At 39.6% G+C, this 23546-nt stretch overlaps 1 protein-coding gene and 1 non-coding gene across 8 annotated transcripts; one reads left to right on the top strand and one right to left on the bottom strand.

Annotated features, from left to right (window-relative positions):
* Nucleotides 1-1982: 1982 nt before the first annotated feature.
* Nucleotides 1983-2072, bottom strand: TRNAY-GUA. Its single transcript is given in 2 exon segments — nt 1983-2018; nt 2036-2072. It is a non-coding gene; the product is annotated as a tRNA-Tyr (tRNA).
* Nucleotides 2073-3960: 1888 nt separating this feature from the next.
* LRRC34 (leucine rich repeat containing 34) lies at nt 3961-23013 on the top strand. 7 transcript variants are annotated; one of them, XM_040248578.1, is made up of 11 exons: nt 3986-4097; nt 9985-10105; nt 10612-10730; nt 10827-10891; nt 12007-12090; nt 15399-15527; nt 17434-17529; nt 18802-18956; nt 19319-19474; nt 20100-20226; nt 21807-23013. In XM_040248578.1, the coding sequence occupies exons 1-11, from the start codon at nt 3998-4000 to the stop codon at nt 22008-22010; spliced, it is 1356 nt and encodes a 451-aa protein (XP_040104512.1). In that variant the 5' UTR covers nt 3986-3997; the 3' UTR covers nt 22011-23013. The 7 variants fall into 7 exon arrangements, 4 of the variants coding, with proteins under 4 accessions (XP_040104527.1, XP_040104512.1, XP_040104520.1 ...); XM_040248593.1 differs by lacking the exon at nt 19319-19474 and having other exon boundaries at nt 3967-4097; XM_040248586.1 differs by lacking the exon at nt 12007-12090.
* The last annotated feature ends 533 nt before the right edge of the window (nt 23014-23546 follow it).

The raw sequence follows: 23546 nt of genomic DNA, 5'->3' as shown, positions 1-23546 counted from the left end.
TGCACAGAAGGACAATTATCTCACTTTTTAAAATCTACAATCACCTTTCCCCATGTTCCCCATACCTCAGGCCACCCTGCTTCTTTGTCTCATAAATATCTTGAGTCCCTTGTCTTTGGGGAGGTGGATTTGTGATTTGTTCTTTCTCCTCACTTGACTGATTCACAATAAACCATTTTTTGCTGCAAACCTCCACCTCTCATTGTTTGGCTTGCTTTGTTCTCAGGCAAATGAACCTGGCTTGGTAACAATAGGTCCACAGGGTTGCAAAAGAGATAGACACGACTTAGTGACTAAACCAAACCAAGCCCTTGGTTATGAATACATGCACACACATACACACGCACGGCCTAAGGGGAAAGGCAGGAAGGACTATGACATGATGTTGGCTGGGTTGACTGTGGCATCTCTGACTTGCCTTCTAGGGTGGGATCTTTTCTGCTGGAGGACTAGACCTCCCATCTGGCATAGAGGCCCAGTCAAGATAGAGAGGGGTAAATTCCCAGCCCCACACTTAAATGTTTTTTGCTCCTTGCAGCATAGCATTGTGTGATTCAGATCTGTTTCTATATACCTAGCCCCCCAAACGGAGAAGGCAATGGCACCCCACTCCAGTACTCTTGCCTGGAAAATCCCATGGACAGAGGAGCCTGGTAGGCTGCAGACCGTGGGGTCATGAAGAGTCAGACACGACTGAGTGACTTCACTTTCACTTTTCACTTTCATGCATTGGAGAAGGAAATGGCAACCCACTCCAGTGTTCTTGCCTGGAGAATCCCAGGGACGGGGGAGCCTGGTGGGCTGCCGTCTATGGGGCTGCACAGAGTTGTACACGACTGAAGCGACTTAGCAGCAGCAGCAGCCCCCCAAAGAGTTAGGAGATGGTGTGGCTGTTATTTAAAGAAAGAAAAAGATGGGGAATTCCCTGGTGGTCCAGTGGTTATAGGACTACTTGCTTTCAGTGCCATGCACCTGTGTTTGATCCCTCAGTCAGGGAATCCCACAAGCCACATGGCCCCAAAAGAGAGATGTATCATGGATTAAATTATGTCTAGGACTAGTTGTCTCTAACATTTTTGTCTTTATCTAACCGTGTAGAGTCCTGCAGGTTAAAATCTCATTTCCTAAATACAAATGACTGACAGTGCTGATGGCTTTTAGGCAATCAATAGTATTCAGACTGAGGTGATAATATAAATAAAAATAAGAAATTATAAATAAAAGAGAAACAGAGAATACCAAGGACAGTTACTTGTTCTAGGTTTTACTTAACCTATTTAATCCTCACAAGAACTCTAAGAAGGAGGTACTATTACAATCCCTGTTTCACAAGTAAAGAAACCACTGAAAGGCTCTTCTCAAGACACAGTAGGAAGCGGGAGAAGGAGCAAGAGCATTTGACTGAACCTCAGTCACTTCCTCACCTGGGTTTGAAACAATCATTTGTTCTCCAGAGACCTGGTTTTAATTAAAATCTTCTTGGATGTGAAGGTTCAGGCTTGATTTTTCTTTTTCAGTCTTCTAACAGAGCTATCTGGGGGAAATTTGTGTGCACTGGCCACTCTAATTAAGGTTAGTTAGCACAAGTATGTCTGGGCTTCCAGACACATAAAAGAACTTATTTCTCTTATCATTCATCCTGTTCCATGATGTGATCTGCCTAGAAGGTCTCTATGTGTGTATTAGCTCACAGGAATCATATCCCATATGTGTTTGGGATCAAGTTGATAGCCCTATGAAAGCTGTTTATATTGTATATGCATTGTTGTTAAGTTGCTCAGTCTTGTCTGACTCTTTGTGACTTCATGGAGTGTAGCCCACCAGGTTCCTCTGTCCATGGAATTCTCCAGGCAAGAATACTGGAGTGGGCTGCCATTCCCTTCTCTAGGGGATCTTCCCAACCCAGGGACTGAACCCAGGTCTTCTGCATTTCAGGCAGACTGTTTACCTTCTGAGCCACCAGGGAAGTCCAAAATGTCAATTCCTTTGAGCCGGATTCGAACCAGCGACCTAAGGATGCCTGAGAAACTTCACACTACAGTCCTCCGCTCTACCAACTGAGCTATCAAAGGAACTGCCCTGTACATGCATTTTTAGTGGACTTAATAAAAGGAAGTTATAAAGCCAGGATTTACAACAGCTGCCAGTAAATAAGAATAGGGAAGATTGATTCTTTATTGGCTATTTTTAACTAGGGATTGCTTTCTGGATGTACTTTTACAACCCAGTATTACTGAGAAGTTTCTAAGTGGAATTACTCTTCAAGGGCCTTCCCAGGTGTCACCAGTGGTAAAGAATACACCCGGCAATGCAGGAGACATGAGATGCAGGTTCTATCCCTGGGTTGGGTCAATCCCCTGGAGAAGGAAATGGCGACCCACTCCAACATTCTTGCCGTGGACAGAGGAGCCTGGCAGGCTACATTCCATGGGGTCACAAAGCGTCAGACACGACTTAGCGACTAAACCGCAGCAGCACAGGGAAGGGAGTGTGCTGAACTGTACCTACATTCACATCCCAGAATTTCAGGCTACCTTTCAACTTTGCTGGTAGCACATGGGCTAAATGAAAACATAATTGTCTTTTCTATCATCATTTTAATCTGAAGAACTACCTGCAGTGATGCTTAAAATCTGTGGGTTACAGAGTGTTTCAAGAGACCTCTGTCTTGCCTGGCACAATTTCTTGGCAGTGGAGTATGGTCTGGAAATGCCTGGCTGGGTAGTGGGAGGGAGAGAGGATTCAGATATTTTCTTCTTCACCTTTGAAAACAATAAACTTCATAAATGACCTGTTTTTACCTTGAGGATCTTCCTGGCACATTTTTCAGGCAAGGAGTCTATGGCTCCAGAGTCGTCTGCAAGGCCCTTTCACTTCCTTCTCTTTGACCTGTGGCAACCCCAGACAGAAGGTCTTCCTTTCTTCCTTCCTTGTCTCCTCTTCCCCAGGCCCAAGTGCCAAATCCTGACCCGTTTACCTGGTAACTACCGCTGAGTTCTGTCTCCTCACTCAAACTCCTGAGATGTTTCAGACCTCTTCTCCCCCGCGCGCGTGCAAAGTCACTTCAGTCATGTCCAGTCTGTGCGACCTTATGGACCGTAGCCCGCCAGGCTCCTCTGTCTATGGGATTCTCCAGGCCAGAATACTAGAGTGGGTTGCCATTTTCTTTTCCAGGGGATCTTCCGACCCAAGGATCAAACCCGCCTCTCTTATGTCTCCGGCATTGGCAGCCGGGTTTTTTTTTTTTTTTTTTTAACTACTAGCGCCACCTTCCATCAGCTGTTACCAATCTGAGGGCTCCCTGCCCCATAACAGCTGTGCTTCTCAGAGGATGCACAGGACTCCACGTGGATCCTGTCTGACTTGCTTCGCCTCTAAAACACACCCAGTCTGTTCATCTGGGCAGCCCTAAGTTCATGCTCATCTCCAAAACGCACAAAGCAGTTCGTCCTCTGGCAAGTTCACCTGGACGGGTCAGGACGATACCTCCTCCAAGAAGCCCTCCCTGATGGCCCGGCCCCTCCACAAAGTTGATCAACTAGCCCCTTTAAGTTCCCTTACCTCCGTCCGTCCTAGCTGTGGTGGGCAACTCAGTTTTTGCACCTACCCTCTGCAGGTATGAGCACAACTTGGGGAGCGGTCTGTGTCATAATCATCTTTGTATCCCCGGCCCTTAGTTCATCAGCCATGCCCCCTAAACCTGGAGAACTTCTCTCTGCAAAAGACCCGGGATGCCCTGCCTCCGTGTGTCTTTAACCCACTCAGGGGACTAGGACCCAGATGGTGAACAAGGAGCCTCCACAGCATCGGCGATCTCTACCTGCCCAGCCAGGTCTCGGGGACCCAGGGGGTAATGGCAGAGCTTCGCACAGCATGGGCGCTTATGGTCGCGAGGTGGGGCCATACCTCTTGCAGCTCTTCGGCTGCAGCGGGCGGAGCAGGAGCTCGCGCGTGGTCGTCATGACAACGCCGCCGCTGCCGGCCGGATGTAGGGAGCATGGAGCTCAGCCAGGAGCAGGCCGGGCCGGCGTCCGGGTCCCCACTTCCCGCTCCCTCTAGGACCCCGACTCCGGCCTGGGCTGCGGCGGACGGTAGCGGTAAGAAACAGGGGGTCCCTTCGGCGCCAGCCTGGCCCGGAGGAAACGCGCGAGGGGCGTCATGGCCAGGCCGAGTCCTCCGAGCAGACTTGGGGCCAGAGGTTGCCCGGCGGGAGAGGGCCCCTAGGAACCCTAGCTGAGCCCGGAACTTCGGGGCGCCCCCAAACGTGGTTGAGAGGGCAGTCCCAAACTCCCGCGGTGGGTGCGCGGTTCTCGCGGTGGGTTGTCCTGAATTCAAATGTGTGTGTCGCGTTCTCTGTCTCCATGCACTACTTGGGCCCCTTTTTGTGAAGTCTCCAGAGAGCAGGGCCCAGGTGGGCTAGAGGCTCTGGAGACCACTCTTTGCACGTTCACGCCTGCACGGTTTTAAGTATTTCTGCATCCGTGAATTATCTGGTAGCATGTTAAGCATTCTTGCCTGGAGAACTCCATGGAAAGAAGAGCCTGGCAGGGTACAGCCCATGGGGTCACAAGGAATCGGACACGACTGAGTGACTCGCTTTCACTCTCATGTTAAGCGGAAAGTGTACACCCGTCTCTCTTCACAATTTCCATTTAGGATGCTTGTGTGCTTGTAGATAGGGAATTGTGCCACAGGCCTTACATATTCCACACAGCACTGTGAGGTGGGCATTGACATGCTCTGCTTTTAGCATAAAAGGCAATTTAAGATAGAATTTCAGTAAGTTGTTTGACATTACACAGCCCTTCCGGATTAGCACCCAAGTCTGACTGACCCCTCAGTCCTCAATCTCCCAGCACTTGACTGTTTCAATAGAAGAGGGTGAAGGTTAAAGTGAAAGTGAAGTCCAATAGAAGAGGGTGAAGGTTAAAGTGAAAGTGAAGTCGCTCAGTCGTGTCTGACTCTTTGCAACCCTATGGACTGTAGCCTACCAGGCTTCTCCATACATGGGATTTTATAGGCAAGAATACCAGAGTGGGTTGCCTTTTCCTTCTCCAGGGGAATCTTCCCGACCCAGGGATTGAACCCAGGTCTCCTGAATTGCAGGCAGATGCTTTACCCTCTGAGCCACCATAGAAGAGGGTAACCACCTCCAAAATAAGCCCTTATTTTTATTTTTTGGGGGGCTCCAAAATCACTGCAGATGGTGACTGCAGCCATGAAATTAAAAGACGCTTTCGGAAGAAAAGTTATGACCAACCTAGATAGCATATTAAAAAGCAGAGACATTACTTTGCCAACAAAGGTCCGTCTAGTCAAGGCTATGGTTTTTCCTGTGGTCATGTATGGATGTGAGAGTTGGACTATGAAGAAAGCTGAGCGCCGAAGAATTGATGCTTTTGAACTGTGGTGTTGGAGAAGACTCTTGAGAGTCCCTTGGACTGCAAGGAGATCCAGCCAGTCCATTCTAAAGATCAGCCCTGGGTGTTCTTTGGAAGGAATGATGCTAAAGCTGAAACTCCAGTACTTTGGCCACCTCATGCGAAGAGCTGACTCATTGGAAAAGACTCTGATGCTGAGAGGGATTGGGAGCAGGAAGAGAAGGGGATGACAGAGGATGAGATGGCTGGATGGCATCATGGCATCACTGACACGATGGACGTTGAGTCTGAATGAACTCCGGGAGTTGGTGATGGACAGGGAGGCCTGGCATGCTGAGATTCATGGGGTTGCAAAGAGTCGGACACGACTGAGCGACTGAACTGAAGTAATTTTTAAACGGGATATTAGGTAAAGATTATTTGGAATTCAAGAGTCAGGTGTGGATTAAAAATGAATCTAGGTCAAATTCTTGACATTTTCTTGTAGAATTGTTTATTCCTAGGTTATTTTTTTGATTTGAAAACCAGTTTATTATTTTCTCCTAATATGAATACAGTATAGGAAATAAACTGTTGGTGCCATAGAATCCTGACATACAATGCTTGAGTGAATTTTAAATAAAAGAGAGTAGCAGAAAAATATAGCTGATGCTCAAAAATACTTTAAATCCATGGCCAGGTAGTTAAATATACATATTCTTTGGCTTTGTCTGGCCTGTAATCTAAGATTCCTTCATGCCTTCACATAAACATGACTTGTAAGTCTACATGTTTGCATGTCCTGGATACGGTTCTGCCAGCTGAGGGCAGGCAATGAACCTGAGAAATTCTCAAGGCAGCCTTCTCTTCTCTTTGATGACATATTTAAAACTATTTAAAAATCAAAATGGAGTAACTGTGGTTCAGGCATGCAAAATGGAGCTGGGTGGCTGTTGTGGATATGATTTCAGATACATTCCTTCATCACTGAGAACTTGAATTGGCTTCCCTGGTAGCTCAGCTGGTAAAGAATCTGCTTGCAATGCAGGAGACCCCAGTTCAATTCCTGGGTCAGGAAGGTCCCCTAGAGAAAGAATAGGCTACCCACTCCAGTTTTCTTGGGCTTCCCTGATGGCTGAGACGACAAAGAATCCACCTGCAATGTGGGTGACCTGGGTTCTATCCCTGGGTAGGGAAGATCCCCCGGAGAAGGGAATGGCAACCCACTCCAGTAGTCTTGCCTGGAAAATCCCATGGACAGAGGAGCCTAGCGGTCTCCAGTCCATTGGGTCTATACAGCACAGTGTCAGACTCAAGGACACTACTAGCTGTTTTCAAAATAGGAGCTGCTAGCTACATCCTTATAGTTTCAAATTTCTTCCCACCATTGCAACTTTGTAATCATTTCAGTCATTCCTTGCTTAACAAGCAACCTCATTTCTTGCCAGCTCAAACCCTAATCCCAATTCTTGATGAACCATTTATGTAACTTCCTGGGGTTTTTTGCCTTTGTAAATCCCCACCACTTTGTAGTCTGCTGGAACACAGTTCAGGTGTTTCTTGGATCTGTGTCTCCTGGGTTGCTTTTTTAACAAACACCAGATAATTACCTCTGTTTCAACTGGGTCTCCATTTCTGAGATTTTGTTTAACATTTTTAATACCAAGGAAGGTAGGAGCCAGAGCAGAGGGAAGAAACCCAGTGGGAGCCCAGTTCCAACAAGTAAATTCGTTTGAGGTCTACTTGTTTTATTTTTGGTTGAGGATGCTAAGGGAGCATTTTTTGAATTGTTTTCCATGTGAACCATGGTCTCCTAAGTCCTAAGTCTAGGAGCATTTTTATCCTCCTTCCCCTCCGGGCTCAATAACTTGAGAAGTCCTTGTGTACCTGAGAGTTTTAAATGTCCCAAGAATTACTGTAGATAGGAATCTGTTTAGCATTAACTCATCATTTCTCAAATTTATTTTAGGATAAACCCCATCTATTTAGAATATCTCTGATCGTGCAGTAGATTAGTATTCCACAGAACACAGTTTGGGAAATACTGTGCTAAAGTATTATTTAATACATGAAATAAAGTATTATTTAAATATAGAAATACACATGCTAAAATAAGGGAAAGATTTCTTTAAAAATTATTTTTAAATTGGAGTATAGTTGATTTACAATAGTGTTAGTTTCAGGTATACAGCACAGTGATTTAGTTATATAGTATATGTACTTTTGCAGATTATTTTCCATTATAGGTTATTACAAGATAGTGAATATATTTCCCTGTGCTATACATTAGGTCCTTATTATTTGATGCTTAGTAAGTGAAAGATTTCTTATGTACAATTATGCTGTTAAAGATTTTCAGAGGGTATCTAATGAAATGGGAAAGATGCTCATAATGTTAACTGAAGAGGAAAAGGATATAGAAAAAGAAAAATAATAAGAAACACTCCCAGACCTCAGTTTCAGTGGTTTTTTGGCTATGAGATTCCTGATCAATGTTTCTTTTATTTTCTTTTTGATATTGAAATTTCCAAGTTATTTGAAATAAATGTAGGTTAAATTTATTTATTTATTTAGGCCACACCATGCAGCTGCAGGATCTTAGTTCCCCAACCAGGCATTGAACCAGGACTCTTGGCAGTGAAAGCACGGAGTTCTAACTACTGGCCTACTAGGGAATTCCCCTAAATTTATTTTTTTTAATTTTATTTTAAAAAAACTAAGAAAAGACTATTTGCGTTCACTTTTAACATAATGTTCTTTCTCTTGAATTTTTTTTTTTTTTGCATACAAGGTCATTTTTATTTATTTTTTTTTCTTTCTTTTTTTAAATTTATTTTTAATTTTTACTTTACAATTCTGTATTGGTTTTGGCATAGATTGACATGAATCCACCACAGGTGAATTTTGTTTTGCATATTTGTTTAGCAAACTCTTTAGTTCATATGGTGCAGAAATGCACTCATGAAGGAACATTTTTGAGATGAAGAGACTTAGAGAAACTGGATCCTCAAGATCTCAGGGTGGTTGAGTAGTGAGATTACTAAGCTCTCTTAAAGAGACATACAAACACAAAAGCTAAGACAGAAAAGAGACAGGGAGTGGTATGTGCTTGTAGGAAAAGTGTTAGCAGACCTTCTACCCTAGAAAGCCTGGGCCTGGACAAAGATGCTTTTAAAATAATAACAAAGGGGAGGGGAGAAGGGACATATTGGGAGATTGGGACTGATGTATACACACTTCTATTTATAAAATAGATAAGGACCTACTCTACTTGATACACTGTAATGAATTATATGGGTGAAGTGAAGTGAAAGTTGCTCAGTCATGTCCGACTCTTTGTGAGCCTGTGGACTATGCAGTCCATGGAATTCTCCAAGCCAAAGTACTTCGCTAGGGGATCTTCCCAACCCAGGGACTGAACCCAGGTCTCCCACATTGCAGGCGTATTCTTTACCAGCTGAGCCACAAGGGAAGCCCAAAGCAACCAGTACCTCCTTCGAGCCAGAAATGAACCACTGACCGAAGCATAAGAACGTAACAAAAGAGTGGATGTATGTGTATGTGGCCTTCCCTGGTGGCTCTGATAGTAAAGAATCTGCCTGCAATGCAAGAGACTCAGGTTCAATCCCTGGGTCGGGAAGATCCCCTGGAGAAGGGAATGGCAATCTACTCCAGTAGTCTTGCCTGGGAAATCCCATGGATAGAGGAGCCTGGTGGGCTACCATCCATGGGGTCACAGAGTCGGACAGGACTGAGCAGCTAACAGACTACACAGCATGGAAAATTTATGTATAACTGACTCACTTTTCTGCACACCTGAAACTAACACAACACTGTCAGTCAACTACAATAAAGATTTGTTTAAAAAGTAGTATCGAAAATAATAAGATGATGCATCAAGGAAAGCTGCAGGTATAACAGAGGAAGAAGACTTCAACTCCTGTTTTGTTTCTGTCCTCCCTATTAGTGACTGACAGGGAAAAATCACCTTTAGAAAGAGGAAATAGAAGACAATGGCAGGTAAAGCACTTCTATGAGTGAGGTCTCAACTTGGAGACCTGTTCTTCTAGGAAGAACAGACAGAGCTGTATTCAAAGATGCTATCAACTTACAGGGTATGGAAGGTCTTCAAGGAGCCTGTTGGACTTGATTTTTCAGATCCCTTTTGAGTTTAGACTCTGTGATAAAACTGTCTTTATCTGAAGCCATTGTAAGCAAGCAAACATGAGTTACCCTAATCTTATGGCAGAATGGAAGAGGCTTTGGAGTCAAGTTTGATTCGATACTCTGCTGTATGATTTCAGGCAAAATACTTAATTTCTCTGGACGTCATTTTCCTCAGCTGCCAGGCCTGTTACTTAACAGAAGTTAGTTCTCCTTTTGTGTCGCTTCCGTGAAGTGTCCGCCCATCCTCAGTGGGTACTTCTGTGGCCCTAGTTCTCCAAACAGCATTTTTCTTCTCTCCCATTCCTTATTTTACTTTCTCTCTTCTTCCTTTTCTCCCCTTCACCCCTGACTCTACACACACACACATTTGTATCTTTGAAAGTAATTAATTTTGGTGGGAGGAAGCTCCTGGGATAATTTATATGTGATGAAAAGTATTGCATTTATTTTTCAAAAGTTTCAGCGTCTATTGGTGGTCTCCAGGGATATTATAATGACCTATGTATGGAAAAGTCCAAGGAAATTAAACCTTTTATATTGCAAATACTCCAAGGAGTGGATGAAGAAATTGAAAAAGGGTAAGGAAGACATATACTTGATTACATCAGAACAGTCACTGATACTCATCTGTGTGAAAACTCTTGAATACTGAGTGATTTGAAAGCCATTTGCAAATGCTAGATGAAATGGACATGCTTTTTTGATTCAGCATAGATGACTGACACAGGTCTTGGAGGTAGTTCAGTAAAAAAAAAAAAAGCACTAGACCAGCATTCTCCAAGTCTGAGTTCCAGACTGGTCATTAACTCCTGTGAGCTGGGTTTATTTATGCAAATCATTGAATGACATTCTTCAATGTCATTACCTATCAACTGGGAATACTTTTTCTGTGGTTGAAAAATTAAATTATGCATATATTAAAGTGCTTTTCAAAAGCTGTAGTATATATTCAGTAGTTTTAAGTTACACTTGATAAAAATCTGTACTGTGGTACTTGGTTCCAGTAAATACTATCCAGTGATGTCACTAAGCATGAAGGAAAAATATTTTTCCTTTACTGGATTTCCTTTTAATATTTTAACAGATCGGTAGGAATCACATTAAATATTGCTGGTAACAGTCGCTCACTATCAGGAGAAAGAGTAACAGGTGAAGATTTCTGGATTCTTTGCAGAGTTTTAAAGAATAATTCATATATTAATGGTATGTCTCCTTAAGAATCATTCCTTCCTGTTCTCATTCTCCTAATTAATTATTCATTAGAAGGAATATCAGCTTCTATTCATCTGTATTCTTCAGGTTTGGATGTTAGATACAACCTCCTAAGTGATGTTGGCGCGTACTATGCTGCAAAACTGCTCCAGGTATTTTATGGCAAAATGTTCTTTGTTCATTTTTTTTCTTCCAGGACCAAGTTAAGAACCAGTCTTTTCTTTGGAATGTGCAGGGTTTCAGCAGCCCTAGCCTGCTAAACTAACTCTTTATTGTAGACTTCACTTTCGAGATACCCAAACTGAAATGCTGCTTTATGGTTGCATTTTATTTAAGAAAGGTAGTGTGGTCCACCAATAAGAACAGGTGTCCTTCAAGAAAAGGTTTTGTTTCAACGTCAGAAGATTGACATATACATGTGTGTGTCTGTATTTTCAGTTAAAATGTTTAACGCAGCATATATCATTTGTTAGTCTTCCCTTAAATTGGCTTTTTAATTTCCTAGCTATTTGTCCCATTCTCGTGTGCTGCAAGTGTCTCTACTGAGCCAAAAAAGATCTTAAAATTAACATACCCATGAAATGGCACAGAATATAAGGATGAAGTGAAGATTAAAAAAAAACAAAAAAACCCAAGTTATTTTCAACAACCACAAATTAAAACACTGCAAAAATCATAGCCACCATGTTCTCCGATCTGTTTATGTGAAATCACCTAGTCTAGTGACATATACACAAAACATAGTTTTGCAAAATATCAAGGGTCTTGACTGTGCTATAACACTTGAAATACAGTAAAAACACATTTGTGTATATAGTCTCAGTAGAGCTCATACCTAGAGCCTCTTGAGTCATCTTTTGCAAAGTGATCACTGTGGTTCAGTACATGAAGCACATCCATACTTTGAATCATTGATGAAAAATGAATATACTGGGAGGGAGGCTCAAAAGGGATATGTGTATACTTAATAGCTGACTCACACTGTTGCACAGCAGAAACTAACACAACAGTGTAAAGCAACTATCCTCCAATTAAAAAAAAAAAACTAAAAAAATGAATATAGTCTTTTTCTTTATCCTGTAATTATATTTGTTTAAATGAGAATGTTGTTTTTCCTTAATCATCCTTTGTTTTGCTGGAGACCTTGAAATTTCCTGGTTGTAAAGATTTTCTTTGCTGGTAAACACTTTTACTTAAAAAGCAGCTCATATATTCTTGATTGATTTCTAGTAATACATGTATAATAGCTTCTTTTCTCTTATTTTAGAAACAACATAATCTCATTTACTTAAATCTTATGTTTAATGACATTGGGCCTGAAGGTGGAGAACTGATTGCTAAAGCCCTACATGTAAGCATTTGTATACCTCAAACTAACAATTTGGGGGTTTCAATTTCTTTAATTTTAGCTTGAAACCAACAGAAACAAATGTTAATGTCAATTTAATATTGTGCAAATGTATATTTTTTGTTGCACTTCAATTCATTAACATTTAGATATCACATGAGTACTTTTGAACTCACTTTTAATGTTTTATGGATAAACCATAATGAAAAATATTTTTAAAATGTATATATAACAGTTTGCTGAACAGCAGAAATTAACACATTGTAAATCAACTATACTTCAATAAAAAAAATCAAGTTTTATTAAGACATAATTCACATACAGAATTTATCCTTTGGAAGTGTTCAGTTCAGTGGCTTTTTTAGTATACAGTGGACACCTTGAAGAGCACAGGTTTGAACTGCATGGGTCCACTCATATATGGGTTTCTTTCACTAAATACATGCTGCAGTACGATACAATGCACGGTCAGTCGAATCTGAGAGTGTAGGACTTGGATATGGAGGGCCAACTGTGAAGTTAAACTCATTTTCAACAGCAGAGGGTCACTGCTCCTAACCCCTGTGTTGTTCAGTGATCAGCTATATTCACAGTTTTGCAACCATCACCACCATCACTGTTGTTAGAACACCTCCTCCCCACCGAAGAGAGACCCTGAGAGTAATCCCTCTCTATGCTTCTCTCCCTCTCTCCAGCACCCTGCAGTCATATCTACTTTCTGTCCATTCTGGCCATTTCACATAAATAGAATCACCATATAACATGTGGCCTTTATTGACTGGCTTAATGCTTTCAAGTATCATCCATGTTGTAACATACTTCATTCCTTTTTATTGCCAAGTAATATTCCATTGCACATTTCACTCATCCATTAGTTAACGGGTACTTGGGTTTCCACTATAATGAAAAATGCTACTATGAATATTTGCACACATTTTTCTGTGCACTTATGTTTTCAGTTTTCTAGGGTATATACCTTGGAGTGGAATTGCTGGATGCCAAGCTGTTTTTCAAAGTGGTTGCCCCTTTTTATGTTCCCCTGACAATGGGTATTCTGATTTCTCTATATCCTCACCAGTACTTGATACTTTTTGATTTGAGCTATCCTAGTGGGTATGAGAAGGCAATGGCACCCCATTCCAGTACTCTTGCCTGGAAAATCCCATGGACAGAGGAGGCTGGTGGGCTGCAGTCCATGGGGTCGCTAAAAGTCAGACACAACTGAGCGACTTCACTTTCACTTTTCAGTTTCATGCATTGGAGGAGGAAATGGCAACCCACTCCAGTGTTCTTGGCAGGAGAATCCCAGGGACAGCGGAGCCTGGTGGGCTGCCATCCATGGGGTCGCACAGAGTCGGGCTGACTTAGCAGCAGCAGCAGCAGTGGGTATGAAGAGGTTTTGTGGTTTTGATTTGCATTTTCCTAATGATGTTGACATCTTTTCACATGCTAAGTGGTTATTTCTATATTTTCTTTGGATAATTCTCTTTTCAAATGTTTTGCCCTTTCTGGATACAAGTCCCTTATAGGATATAACTTGCAAATATTTTCTGACATTCTGTAGGTTGCCTTTTCACTTTCTTAGTAGTATCTTTAGAAGCACACAATTTTAGAAGTTCAGTAAAATGCATTTTATGTTTTTCTTGTTGTTTGTGCTTTTAGTGTTATATCTAAAGTCATATATGACCTAAAGTCATGAATATTTACACTTACATTTTCTTCTAAGTTTTTGACTCTTTCATTCAGTTATTTGATACATTTTAACTTTTGTATATGAAGTGACATAGGAGCAATTTCATTCTTTTTCATGTGGCTATCTAGTTGACCCAACACCTTGTGTTAAAACTGTTCTTTTCCCACTGATTTTGACATCCTTGTCAAGAGTCGATTATAAATGTGAGTTTATTTCTGTACTCTCTCTTCTGTTAATTTGTATATCTGTTCTTAGGCCAGTCCCACACTATCTTGGCTACTGTAGTCCAGTAGTTAAGTTTTGAAGAAGTGTGGGTCGTCTTTGTTCTTTTCAACGTTGTCTTGGTTCTTCTGGGTCCCCTGCATTTTCACATGAATTTTAAGATCAGTTTATCAGTTTCTGCAAAGCAAACACACAAACTGGGATTTTGAGAGGGATTGCTGTAAATCTTTAGATCAACTTGAGAAATAGTGCCATTTTTACTGCAAGGAGATCCACCCAGTCCATTCTAAAGGAGATCAGTCCTGGGTGTTCTTTGGAAGGACTGATGCTAAAGCTGAAACTCCAGTACTTTGGCCACCTCATGAGAAGAGTTGACTCACTGGAAAAGACTCTGATGCTGGGAGTGATTGGGGGCAGGAGGAGAAGGGGACGGCAGAGGATGAGATGGCTGGATGGCATTACCAACTCGATGGACATGAGTCTGAGTGAACTCTGGGAGTTGGTGATGGACAGGGAGGCCTGGCGTGCTGCAATTCATGGGGTTGCAAAGAGTCGGACATGACTGAGTGACTGAACTGAATATTGTCTTCTTATTCAGAAACATGGGATGTGTTTCTTCATATATTAGTTCTAACAGGTCTTTTTTTGTTTTGGTGTATTCCTTAGAATTTTCCACATATAAGATTGTCATATGCAAAAAGTTTTGCTTCTTTTCCAACCCGTATGCCTTTTTTTCTTGCCTTATCTAGCCCCATCCAGTACAATGGGGGGGAGTCCAATCCACTCTTGGCAGGGGGAGGGGAGTTTGACTTAATTTTAAAGATAATTATGTGCACTTATGGAGCAAATATTTATTCATTAGGACTATGAAATGTCTGTAATTTTGTGAATGATTTATCGAAAGAATGAATTACGAGAAGGAATTAAACTTTGCAAATGTCTGAGAAATTGTGTCACTTTCAAAGTAATACAGGGAAATGTGCAGTGAGTGTTTAATGGGTATAGGGTCTCCCTTAAGGGTAAAGAGAATGTTTTGAAATTAGAGGTGATGGCTGCACAACACTGTGAATGTAGTAAAATCCAGTGAATTGTACTTTTTGGCTGCACCATGTGGCTTACAGGATCTCAGTCCCCTGACCAGGGATTGAACCTGAACCCCTCAGCAGTGAGTGTGCAGAGTCCTAATTGCTGGACCACCAGGGAATTCCTAAATTGTACACTTTATATTTTTACCTATTATGGGAAACTGAATGTTACCTTTATGGAATATATTCTATTCAATCTCCATGAAAAACTGACTGAGTCCGCAAATAGTAATACAGTCTCCTAACACATAATCTGAAGAGAATTCTGTGGGTTAAAATTTTAATCCAGTTTTGCCTCTTTTCCTTTTCAGAAGAATAGAACTCTGAAACACCTAAGAATGACTGGAAACAAGATTGAAAATAAGGGTGGAATGTTTTTTGCTGCAATGCTACAAATTAATTCATCCTTAGAGAAATTAGATCTGGGTGACTGTGATCTGGTGAGTTAAACTGGTTATGAGAGTCACTCACGTACTTGATCATTCTCCCTGGAAACTAGCACAGAGAAGTGTAAGAGACCAGCTACATGACAGTCTTATGTATGATTTAAGCTCATCTCTAAGATCTAGTATCAGAGAAAAAAAATCTTTAAGTAAAAATCAGATTATAATAATTTTATGGAAGAATATCCAGTGTAATAAAAATCTTCCTAAATTTCCATCTATTACCCTTCTTAACTTGCATGGGATTTTCTAAAGAACCTTATGTTCCTTTTAATTAAACAAATACTTGATTTGTGTAATATAAATTTTTTATTTGTGGAAACATTTTTCAGTGAGTAGTTATAGCATAAAACCTAAGACAATTCTAAGAACCCTCATCTGACCTGATACGTCTTCAAAATCCAGGCTTCATTTTCTCAAACATGCCTTCAAACCTTCAAGCCTACTGTTAGGAACCTAGTTAAAAGGTTAATGCAAAATCACTGGGACAGGATGTCAGTAAGATGGGCTAAGAAGGCTCTTTGGTATAATAGGCTCTAAAGTTTAAGTGGGTAGATACAGTAAGGAATGAATGGGGAAAGCATTAATTCAATATATAGTTGACTCGACAACATGGGTTTGAACTGTTGGGTCCAGGTAAGTGCAGACTTTTTACAATGTAAATATTACAGTTGCTACAGAAGTCAAGGTTCCTTGAATCCATGGATAGCAAGGTATACAATTGACCTCTGACCCTTTAGGGTCAACTGTATATTTTCTGCACGTAGTAGTCACAATCCTAGATTCTAAGGATACAGGAATGCATCAGATATAGTCTCTGCCTTTATAAAGGTTACATTTTAGTTGGGAAAATATCAGTAAATTAGAGCAAAGTGCTACAAAGATGGCAAAGTACTCTGATAATGGGTAGGTGGTAGGTCATCTGTGTGATAGGATGGTTATGCCTAAGACCTGAGGAAGTAATACTAGGATGAAAAAAGCTGCCTCATCTGTGAAGGATGAGAAAGAGCTGCCTTCAAGAGGGACATGGCAGAAATATTCCAGGCCAGGGATCCAGAACATGCAGACCCTAAGAAAGTGCTTCCCCAAGTGTGGTATGGTGCTAAGAGAGTGCTTCCCCAAGTGTAACATGACTGACAAAGATTGAAGTAATTTTAATACTCATGTATTTATTTTTACAAATGCTTTCTATTTATTTCAAGGGTTTATGTTTCCCATTTAAAGAAGTGAAACAGTTTTAGGAAGTTTCTGCATTAGTTCAGGTGGGTGGTGAGAACCTGGGTGAGGTGGTAGCTAGAGATGGACTAATTAGAGACATCTTTGGAAGCAGAAATTGTAAGATTTGCTTCTAAGATCTGGCAATCAACTGATAGGAAGGTAAGAGGACGGGTGGAGTGGGAAGAGGCCCAAGTTTTCTGGTGTAACAACTAGGTATGTATCCATCACAGAGATGTGAGAGGATCAGGCCCTTCCAAAAGGCAGAGGGGGCCAACTGGAGTTGTGAAAAATGTGATTAGTAACGGTTTGCCGCCATAAACACCCATTTAAAGTGTGTTAGTATGAATATAAAAGGAGGTTTACGTTAAGGCTATATAAGTAGCATAGAGTCCTAGCTGGGATCCCCATGTGTGTCCGCATGTCTGCCATCTACATCATATAGAATCTTGAAGATTTAGGAGCAAACCTAGAGGTAAACATCCGAGGAATCCTTAAGAAAGTCCCCGTGCATGTTAAAGATGGATTTTTTCTGAATTTGATCAACCTACATTCAAGGACTAGGAAATTAAACCTTTAAAAGCACAATTTTGATTTATCAGAGCCCAGTTTTACTGATCTTGAAATATTAAGGAGGTTACTTTTTAAACTTTTTGTCAGTTTCCTTAATGAATTTATCTGTTTTTAGGGAATGCAAAGTGTGATAGCATTTGCTACAGTCCTAACTCAAAACCAAACAATTAAAGGATTAAACCTAAACCGACCCATACTATATGGTGAACAGGTATGTATTCTAAGTGAGCAGTTAATAATGCTGTATGTGAATAAAATGAAGGTACTAACTGAGGGTTATGACAAGGTTCATGAATGTGCTATATTTTTAGAATTGTAAACTACCATTTACAAATAAAAACTTGAATGGAAAATTTTAAATTCTTGGTAAGAGTTTTATAATATGGTTTTAGATGTTGCTTATTTAAACAAATATGTTGTCTTTTGTTCTTATAAACTCATTCTCAGTGGGTAAACCTGTGAGGGGCAGAATGCTTAAGATGAACACACAAATGATAAAGGGCTGGAGAATTGTAAGAGCCCAGTGTGAACTGTTTTGTCATTTGTTTATTTTGTTGTATTGATATGATGAGCCACTGCATCTTTGAAATCTAAGTAATAATGGCATATGCCTAAGAATAGCAGTCCAGGAGGTCTGGACTTCATCCTATAGGTAAGCTGCATTCTGTAGCTTGTGGGACCTCCGTTCCCCAACCAGGAACTGAATCTGGGCCCAGTAGTGAAAGCAAGTCCTAACCACTGGACTGCCAGGGAATTCCCTCAGGCTCAACTATGGTACCAATTATTGTGATTTGTTTTCCTTCTGGGATGACCAATATTTTTAAAATAATGATTTCTGTTGTTGCTGTTCAGTTGCTAAGTCGTTGTCTGACTCTGCCAATCCCATGGACTGCAGCACACCAGCTTCCCTCTCTTTCATTATCTCCTAGAGTTTGCTCAAACTCACACCCATTGAGTTGGTGATGCTATCCCAACCATCTTATCCTCTGTTGCCCCCTTCTCCTTTTGCCTTCAATCTTTCCCAGCATCAGGGTCTTTTCCAGTGAGTCAAGCTCTTTACACCAGGGGACCAAAGTACTGGAGCTTTAGCATCAGCCCTTCCAATGAATAGTGGGAGCTGATTTCCTGTAGGATTGACTGATTTGATCTCCTTGCAGTCCAAAGGACGCTCAAGAATCTTCTCCAGCACCACAATTAGAAAGCATCAATTCGTCGGTGCTCAGCTTTTTTAACTACCGTATTTTACATCACTTAGTCACTGCACTTTACAAGTGCCCGCTGCCTGTTTCTAAGATGGTAAAGGTATCATTTGTGACAAAATGATTTCTTTTTAAAAGCCATGCTAAACAAATACAAATTGTAGACAAACAGTCTTAACTGATAAAGTATTCTTAAAAAGCTAATTTAAATAACTGACCATGCTTGAAATAAACATGTACTGCTTTAAAATTATATTTTAGAAAAAAAGATTATCTATTTTTAGGAAGAGTCTACAGTTCACCTAGGCCACATGTTGAAAGAAAATCAATGCCTTGTTGAATTACACATGTGTAAACATGATATAAAAAATTGTGGTATGAAACAGTTATGTGATGCACTGTATCTGAACAGGAGCCTACAATACCTTGATGTAAGCTGGTAAGTGATAATCTGGAAAATCTATGTAAAGATTCATAGTAGGTATGATTCTGTGTTAGACACTAAATCCAAAAATTAGGAAATAAAACCATTTTTATCTTTTTATCCTGAGCTTCACTTATTATTCAGTTTAAACCGATATAATAAATCCTAATAACTGGAGTGAGCAATTTAAATATTTAAACCAGAACAGAAGCAACATTTTATGGCAAATTTTCATTAACATTTTTGGAAACTGAGTGACTAAAATAAATCTTAACTAAAATAGAAAGCACTGCTTAAACGTTTCTAAGCCTGCAATCTCTATGAATAAAAGGACACTTCATATTTTCAAATATAACTAGATGTTTTTCCTTTCCCAGCAATAAAATAACTCAGGATGGAATGAAGTGTTTAGCTGATGTTCTGAAAAGCAATACTACCCTGGAAGTAATAGATCTTTCTTTTAACAGAATGGAAAATGCAGGAGCAAACTATCTCAGTGACGCTCTTGCTTCACACAACAGGACTCTTAAAGCGTTAGTATGGTTTTACATTTAATCAAAATAACAGAAAAAATGCTGTTTAGAACACTAACCTTAAACCTCTTACCACTTAAGATTCATGGTGAAATATGAAAACCCAGTTTCTAAACTAACATATTAAGTTACAGCAAACATTTCAGTATCTTCTATTTTCTTTTTAAATGAATGTCTTTTAAAAATTAGACTGATACCAGTTATGAATGCTTAAGGTTAAAGAGAAAATTCTTATCACTTATATTATTTATCCCAAATTCTAACAGAAAAGTTATAATCATTCAATATGATAATGATTTTAAGAATGAATCAAGAAGAAAATATTACTCAGGTGACTTTATCCTGAAAAATATGTGTAATCCACTCCAAACATTTACTGAATAATAAGTAGAACAATAGTCTGTTTATTTCCAAAATGTAGGTAGCTCTACTTAGGTACATGAAGAATCCAACTAGAAGAGTTTCTTGGATTTCAGGAATTATAAGATCAGTATTTTAACTACTACATTGAATACATTTAATGCTAAGACAACATAGTAAGATGTGTGTAATAAATGCTGTTGGTAACTCATCCATTCTCTCTGTGGAACTGTTTCCAGGGTTATTACTTTTTGTTCCTCCACAGGTTGTCTGTGGTGAGCAACAACATAGAGGGAAAAGGACTTGTTGCACTTTCACAATCAATGAAAACAAATCCTACACTCTCTCATATCTACATCTGGGGAAACAAATTTGATGAAGCTACATGTGTGGTAAGTTTGTCTTCACTGAGGTTTTTTCCTGGGGCTTTCCCTACAACATCAGATGTTATTTACTGTTGAGTTAGTCAGGATTACAAAGTACAGTGAGACACTTCAGTTTTGATTAATTTTAACATACATTCTAAAAATTAGCTACTGGAAAGTTCTGTGGTTGAAACAGTGAAAGATATCAAATACTACATGTTAGTATAAATATCACTGAGCAACTTTTCTGGTGGTTCAGTGGTTGGGAATCCACCTTTCAATGCAGGGAACACGGGTTCCATTCCTGGTCTGGGAAGATCCCACATGCCATGGAGCAACTGAGCCCATGTGACAAATACTGAGCCCATGTGCCACAGCTACTGAAGGCCATGCGCCTACAGCCTGTGCCCCCCAAGAGAAGCCAGCACGCACACCGCAACCAAGAGCAGCCCCCGCTTGCTGCAACTAGGGAAAGCCTGTGCACAGCAACAAAGGCCTAGTGCAGCTGAAAATAAACAAATAAATAAAATGATGAATTATACAGTCCTAATTCTACTCCAAAGTTAATTAAAAAATCACAATTGTTCATTCAGTATAAATTTGATGTGGCACAATCTCTTATCTGCTACCCAATAATTAAATCAAGACACAGAATTTGAAAATACAGTACAAGTTGTCAAAATATTTGGTATGTTGCTTATGTAAATATATAGAACCCTTAATACTGCTTTCAAAACATCATAACGGAATAGTTTTCAGTTAGAATAGAAAGAAAAATAAGGTGTCAGAATTCTTAAAAACTGCCAAAAGACTAATCAGAATTCTATCACTAAAAAGATTAATAACATGTACACTATTTTTAAAAAATAGCTTGATTTCAGAAAAACACCACATCCACATTCTATAACACTAGAAGCTGAATTGAGTTGGATTAATGACAAGCTATAGCAGAAAGCAACTAGACTTGAATCTTTTACTGATTTCTCCTTTTCTCTACAGTAATCACAGCCTTACTGACAAATTAGTTTAACATGTTTGTATGACACCTTTATGTAGATGTCAATGATCCATACAAGATATACAAAGAAAATTCTACAATGAGGAAATAACTATGTGGCCAGCTACCCCAGCATCTAATACTAAAGGAATGGTCTCTCAGCCTAAATCTGTCAGTTACCTTCAGGGAGTCCATGAACTCAAAGTTTTAAGCCAAAATCTGTGGGTGTTTATTTTTCTAAAAAATGGATCCCCAGCTATCACTGGATCTTCAGGGGCATATACAATAGCACTCCACCCCCATTTATAAGTCACCTTGGGACTTGAAAATTTTGACTTGAAATCTCTGGTCCACAAAATTGGTAATATATATAGAATTGTTATCTCAATGAGTCATAAGACAACAAAACATCCTTAATGTTAAAATGCAGAAATAAGTTTTATGAGATTGTAATTTATACACTGTGTGAACAATACCTGAAAAATATTAAAATTCAGCAGTTATTCAGAATATTTCAGACTATAAATTATCACATCTAAATGTGAATGTTGAAATTTGCAAAATGAATAAACTATTTTCTTAATGATACAGTTTTTCTTAAAAACCCTAGGCATATTCAGATTTAATTCACACAGGCCGTCTAAAATCAGACAATACAGATGTGGAGCCGTTTGTGGTGGATGGACACGTGTACCTTGCAGAAGTCTCCAATGGCCTTAAAAGGCATTATTACTGGACACCAGGTTATGGGGAAGCCTGCAGCCCGTCATCTAATGCAGGTTTTTCTCTTGCACCAGTAGGTCAACATCTATGAAAAACAAACTTTAAAGTAATTTTCATCTATGTGTCTTATTACTTTTCAGATATTAACATTTTATCGTCTGTTAAATTCTTTCATAGATTATGTTACTTTTGTTAGGTAAAAGATACTAAATTCTAAGTAACTGTCCATTGTGAAAAACTGAGTAATTTTTTCAAAAAAATTTTACAAAATAGGGACCAAAATTTGAACACTTGAAGGAAATCAAGGAACTAATTTCTTTTTATAAAGAAAATACACCCAAACAGTAAAGCAGTATAGAAGGAAAGGTCATTCTAGGTATCCTAACTGAAAGTTGTCATGAAGTAAAAAGGTTTCAGGGGGCAGATTCCAGGTACCAGGAAGGGGTTTAGAGGTTGAAATTAAGATATTTTATAGATGGGTTTTGGTACAATTTCACAAATATAGGCAAATGTATATAAACAGACACACATATAAATACATATAAATGTATACTTTCCAAACACGTCTGGGCTGCCAGTGAACTTTTAAAGAGAATTCTCTTTTGGAGGATGCCACTAACATTTTAATGATTTGATGGCAAATAATTACACTTGTTTGTGGCCAACTGTTTTCAAATTAAAATTTATACAAAGAGACAATAGACACTACAATCCTTTGATTACAGACTCATGTTCACAAATTTATTAATTCATGTATACCACTTAACAGTTTAGCCTGAATGACTTATTACTGCTAAAGCCAGGCAAAGTGTGAGGAAAAAAAAAAAACAAAAAACCAACAACTGTGGACAATTTAAAGAGGTTATTCTAAGTTTTGCATCTAAAAGGAAAAACCATCTGTCTCTAAATGTTGTGAGTAATGAGGTGAAATAAAGGTGTTCAGTTTTACAGTCGTCAAAGTATTGCCTTCACTTTATTATTATGAATTCCTATCATAGCTGTATTTATTCCAAAAATTTAACATTACAAAAAACCCCAAATCTGTTATTCTCCATTCCTTTAATAAAGAATTAAGATAGAAATTTCCTATTTAATGATTTTTAAAATTTATCAGGCTTTTCCTTATATTCATCACCTAATACCACATTTCCTTACTCCCTAGGGAAATGTGTGTGCGTGTGCAGGGGTGTTGAGGGGTAGGCACAGATGGTGGTAATGGTTATGAAATGGGAAGAACATCTGAGTAAATTATATGAGGCATTATTTTTCACTTAATGTTCTAGGGTTACTGAGTTACTGAGTCAGAAAAGACCTAAATGCCTTACCAAATCCATTCTCACGCTTTCAGAGAGATGAACTTGAATCATCCAGGACAGATGGTTGCTATCACGTTGAGTCTGTGCTGAAAAACAAAATCTTAAAAACATCTGCAACTGTTTGAGAAATACACTCATTAGTTGATGTTAGTAGTAACAAAATGTGTGAAATGGGTTTCAGGGCTTTTTTTTGGAATAAGTATCGTTCATATGTTATATTAAAAGAAAACTCCCTGTCCATCACCAACTCCTGGAGTTTACTCAAACTCATGTCCATCGAGTCGGTGATGCCATCCAACCATCTCATCCTC

This window comes from Oryx dammah, unplaced genomic scaffold, assembly GCF_014754425.2.
Source record: "Oryx dammah isolate SB20612 unplaced genomic scaffold, SCBI_Odam_1.1 HiC_scaffold_2, whole genome shotgun sequence".
Taxonomy (NCBI): Eukaryota; Metazoa; Chordata; class Mammalia; order Artiodactyla; family Bovidae; genus Oryx; species Oryx dammah.
This window is presented reverse-complemented; position numbering and strand designations above follow the sequence as displayed.

What these genes read in the sequence shown, in the direction of transcription:
- LRRC34 (XM_040248578.1), top strand. Translation starts at nt 3,998, where the DNA reads ATGGAGCTCAGCCAGGAGCAGGCCGGGCCGGCGTCCGGGTCCCCACTT. An exon ending in GGCTGCGGCGGACGGTAGCG is followed by an intron (nt 4,098 to 9,984) that starts GTAAGAAACAGG and finishes ATTTTTCAAAAG; the next exon opens with TTTCAGCGTCTATTGGTGGT. An exon ending in GATGAAGAAATTGAAAAAGG is followed by an intron (nt 10,106 to 10,611) that starts GTAAGGAAGACA and finishes ATATTTTAACAG; the next exon opens with ATCGGTAGGAATCACATTAA.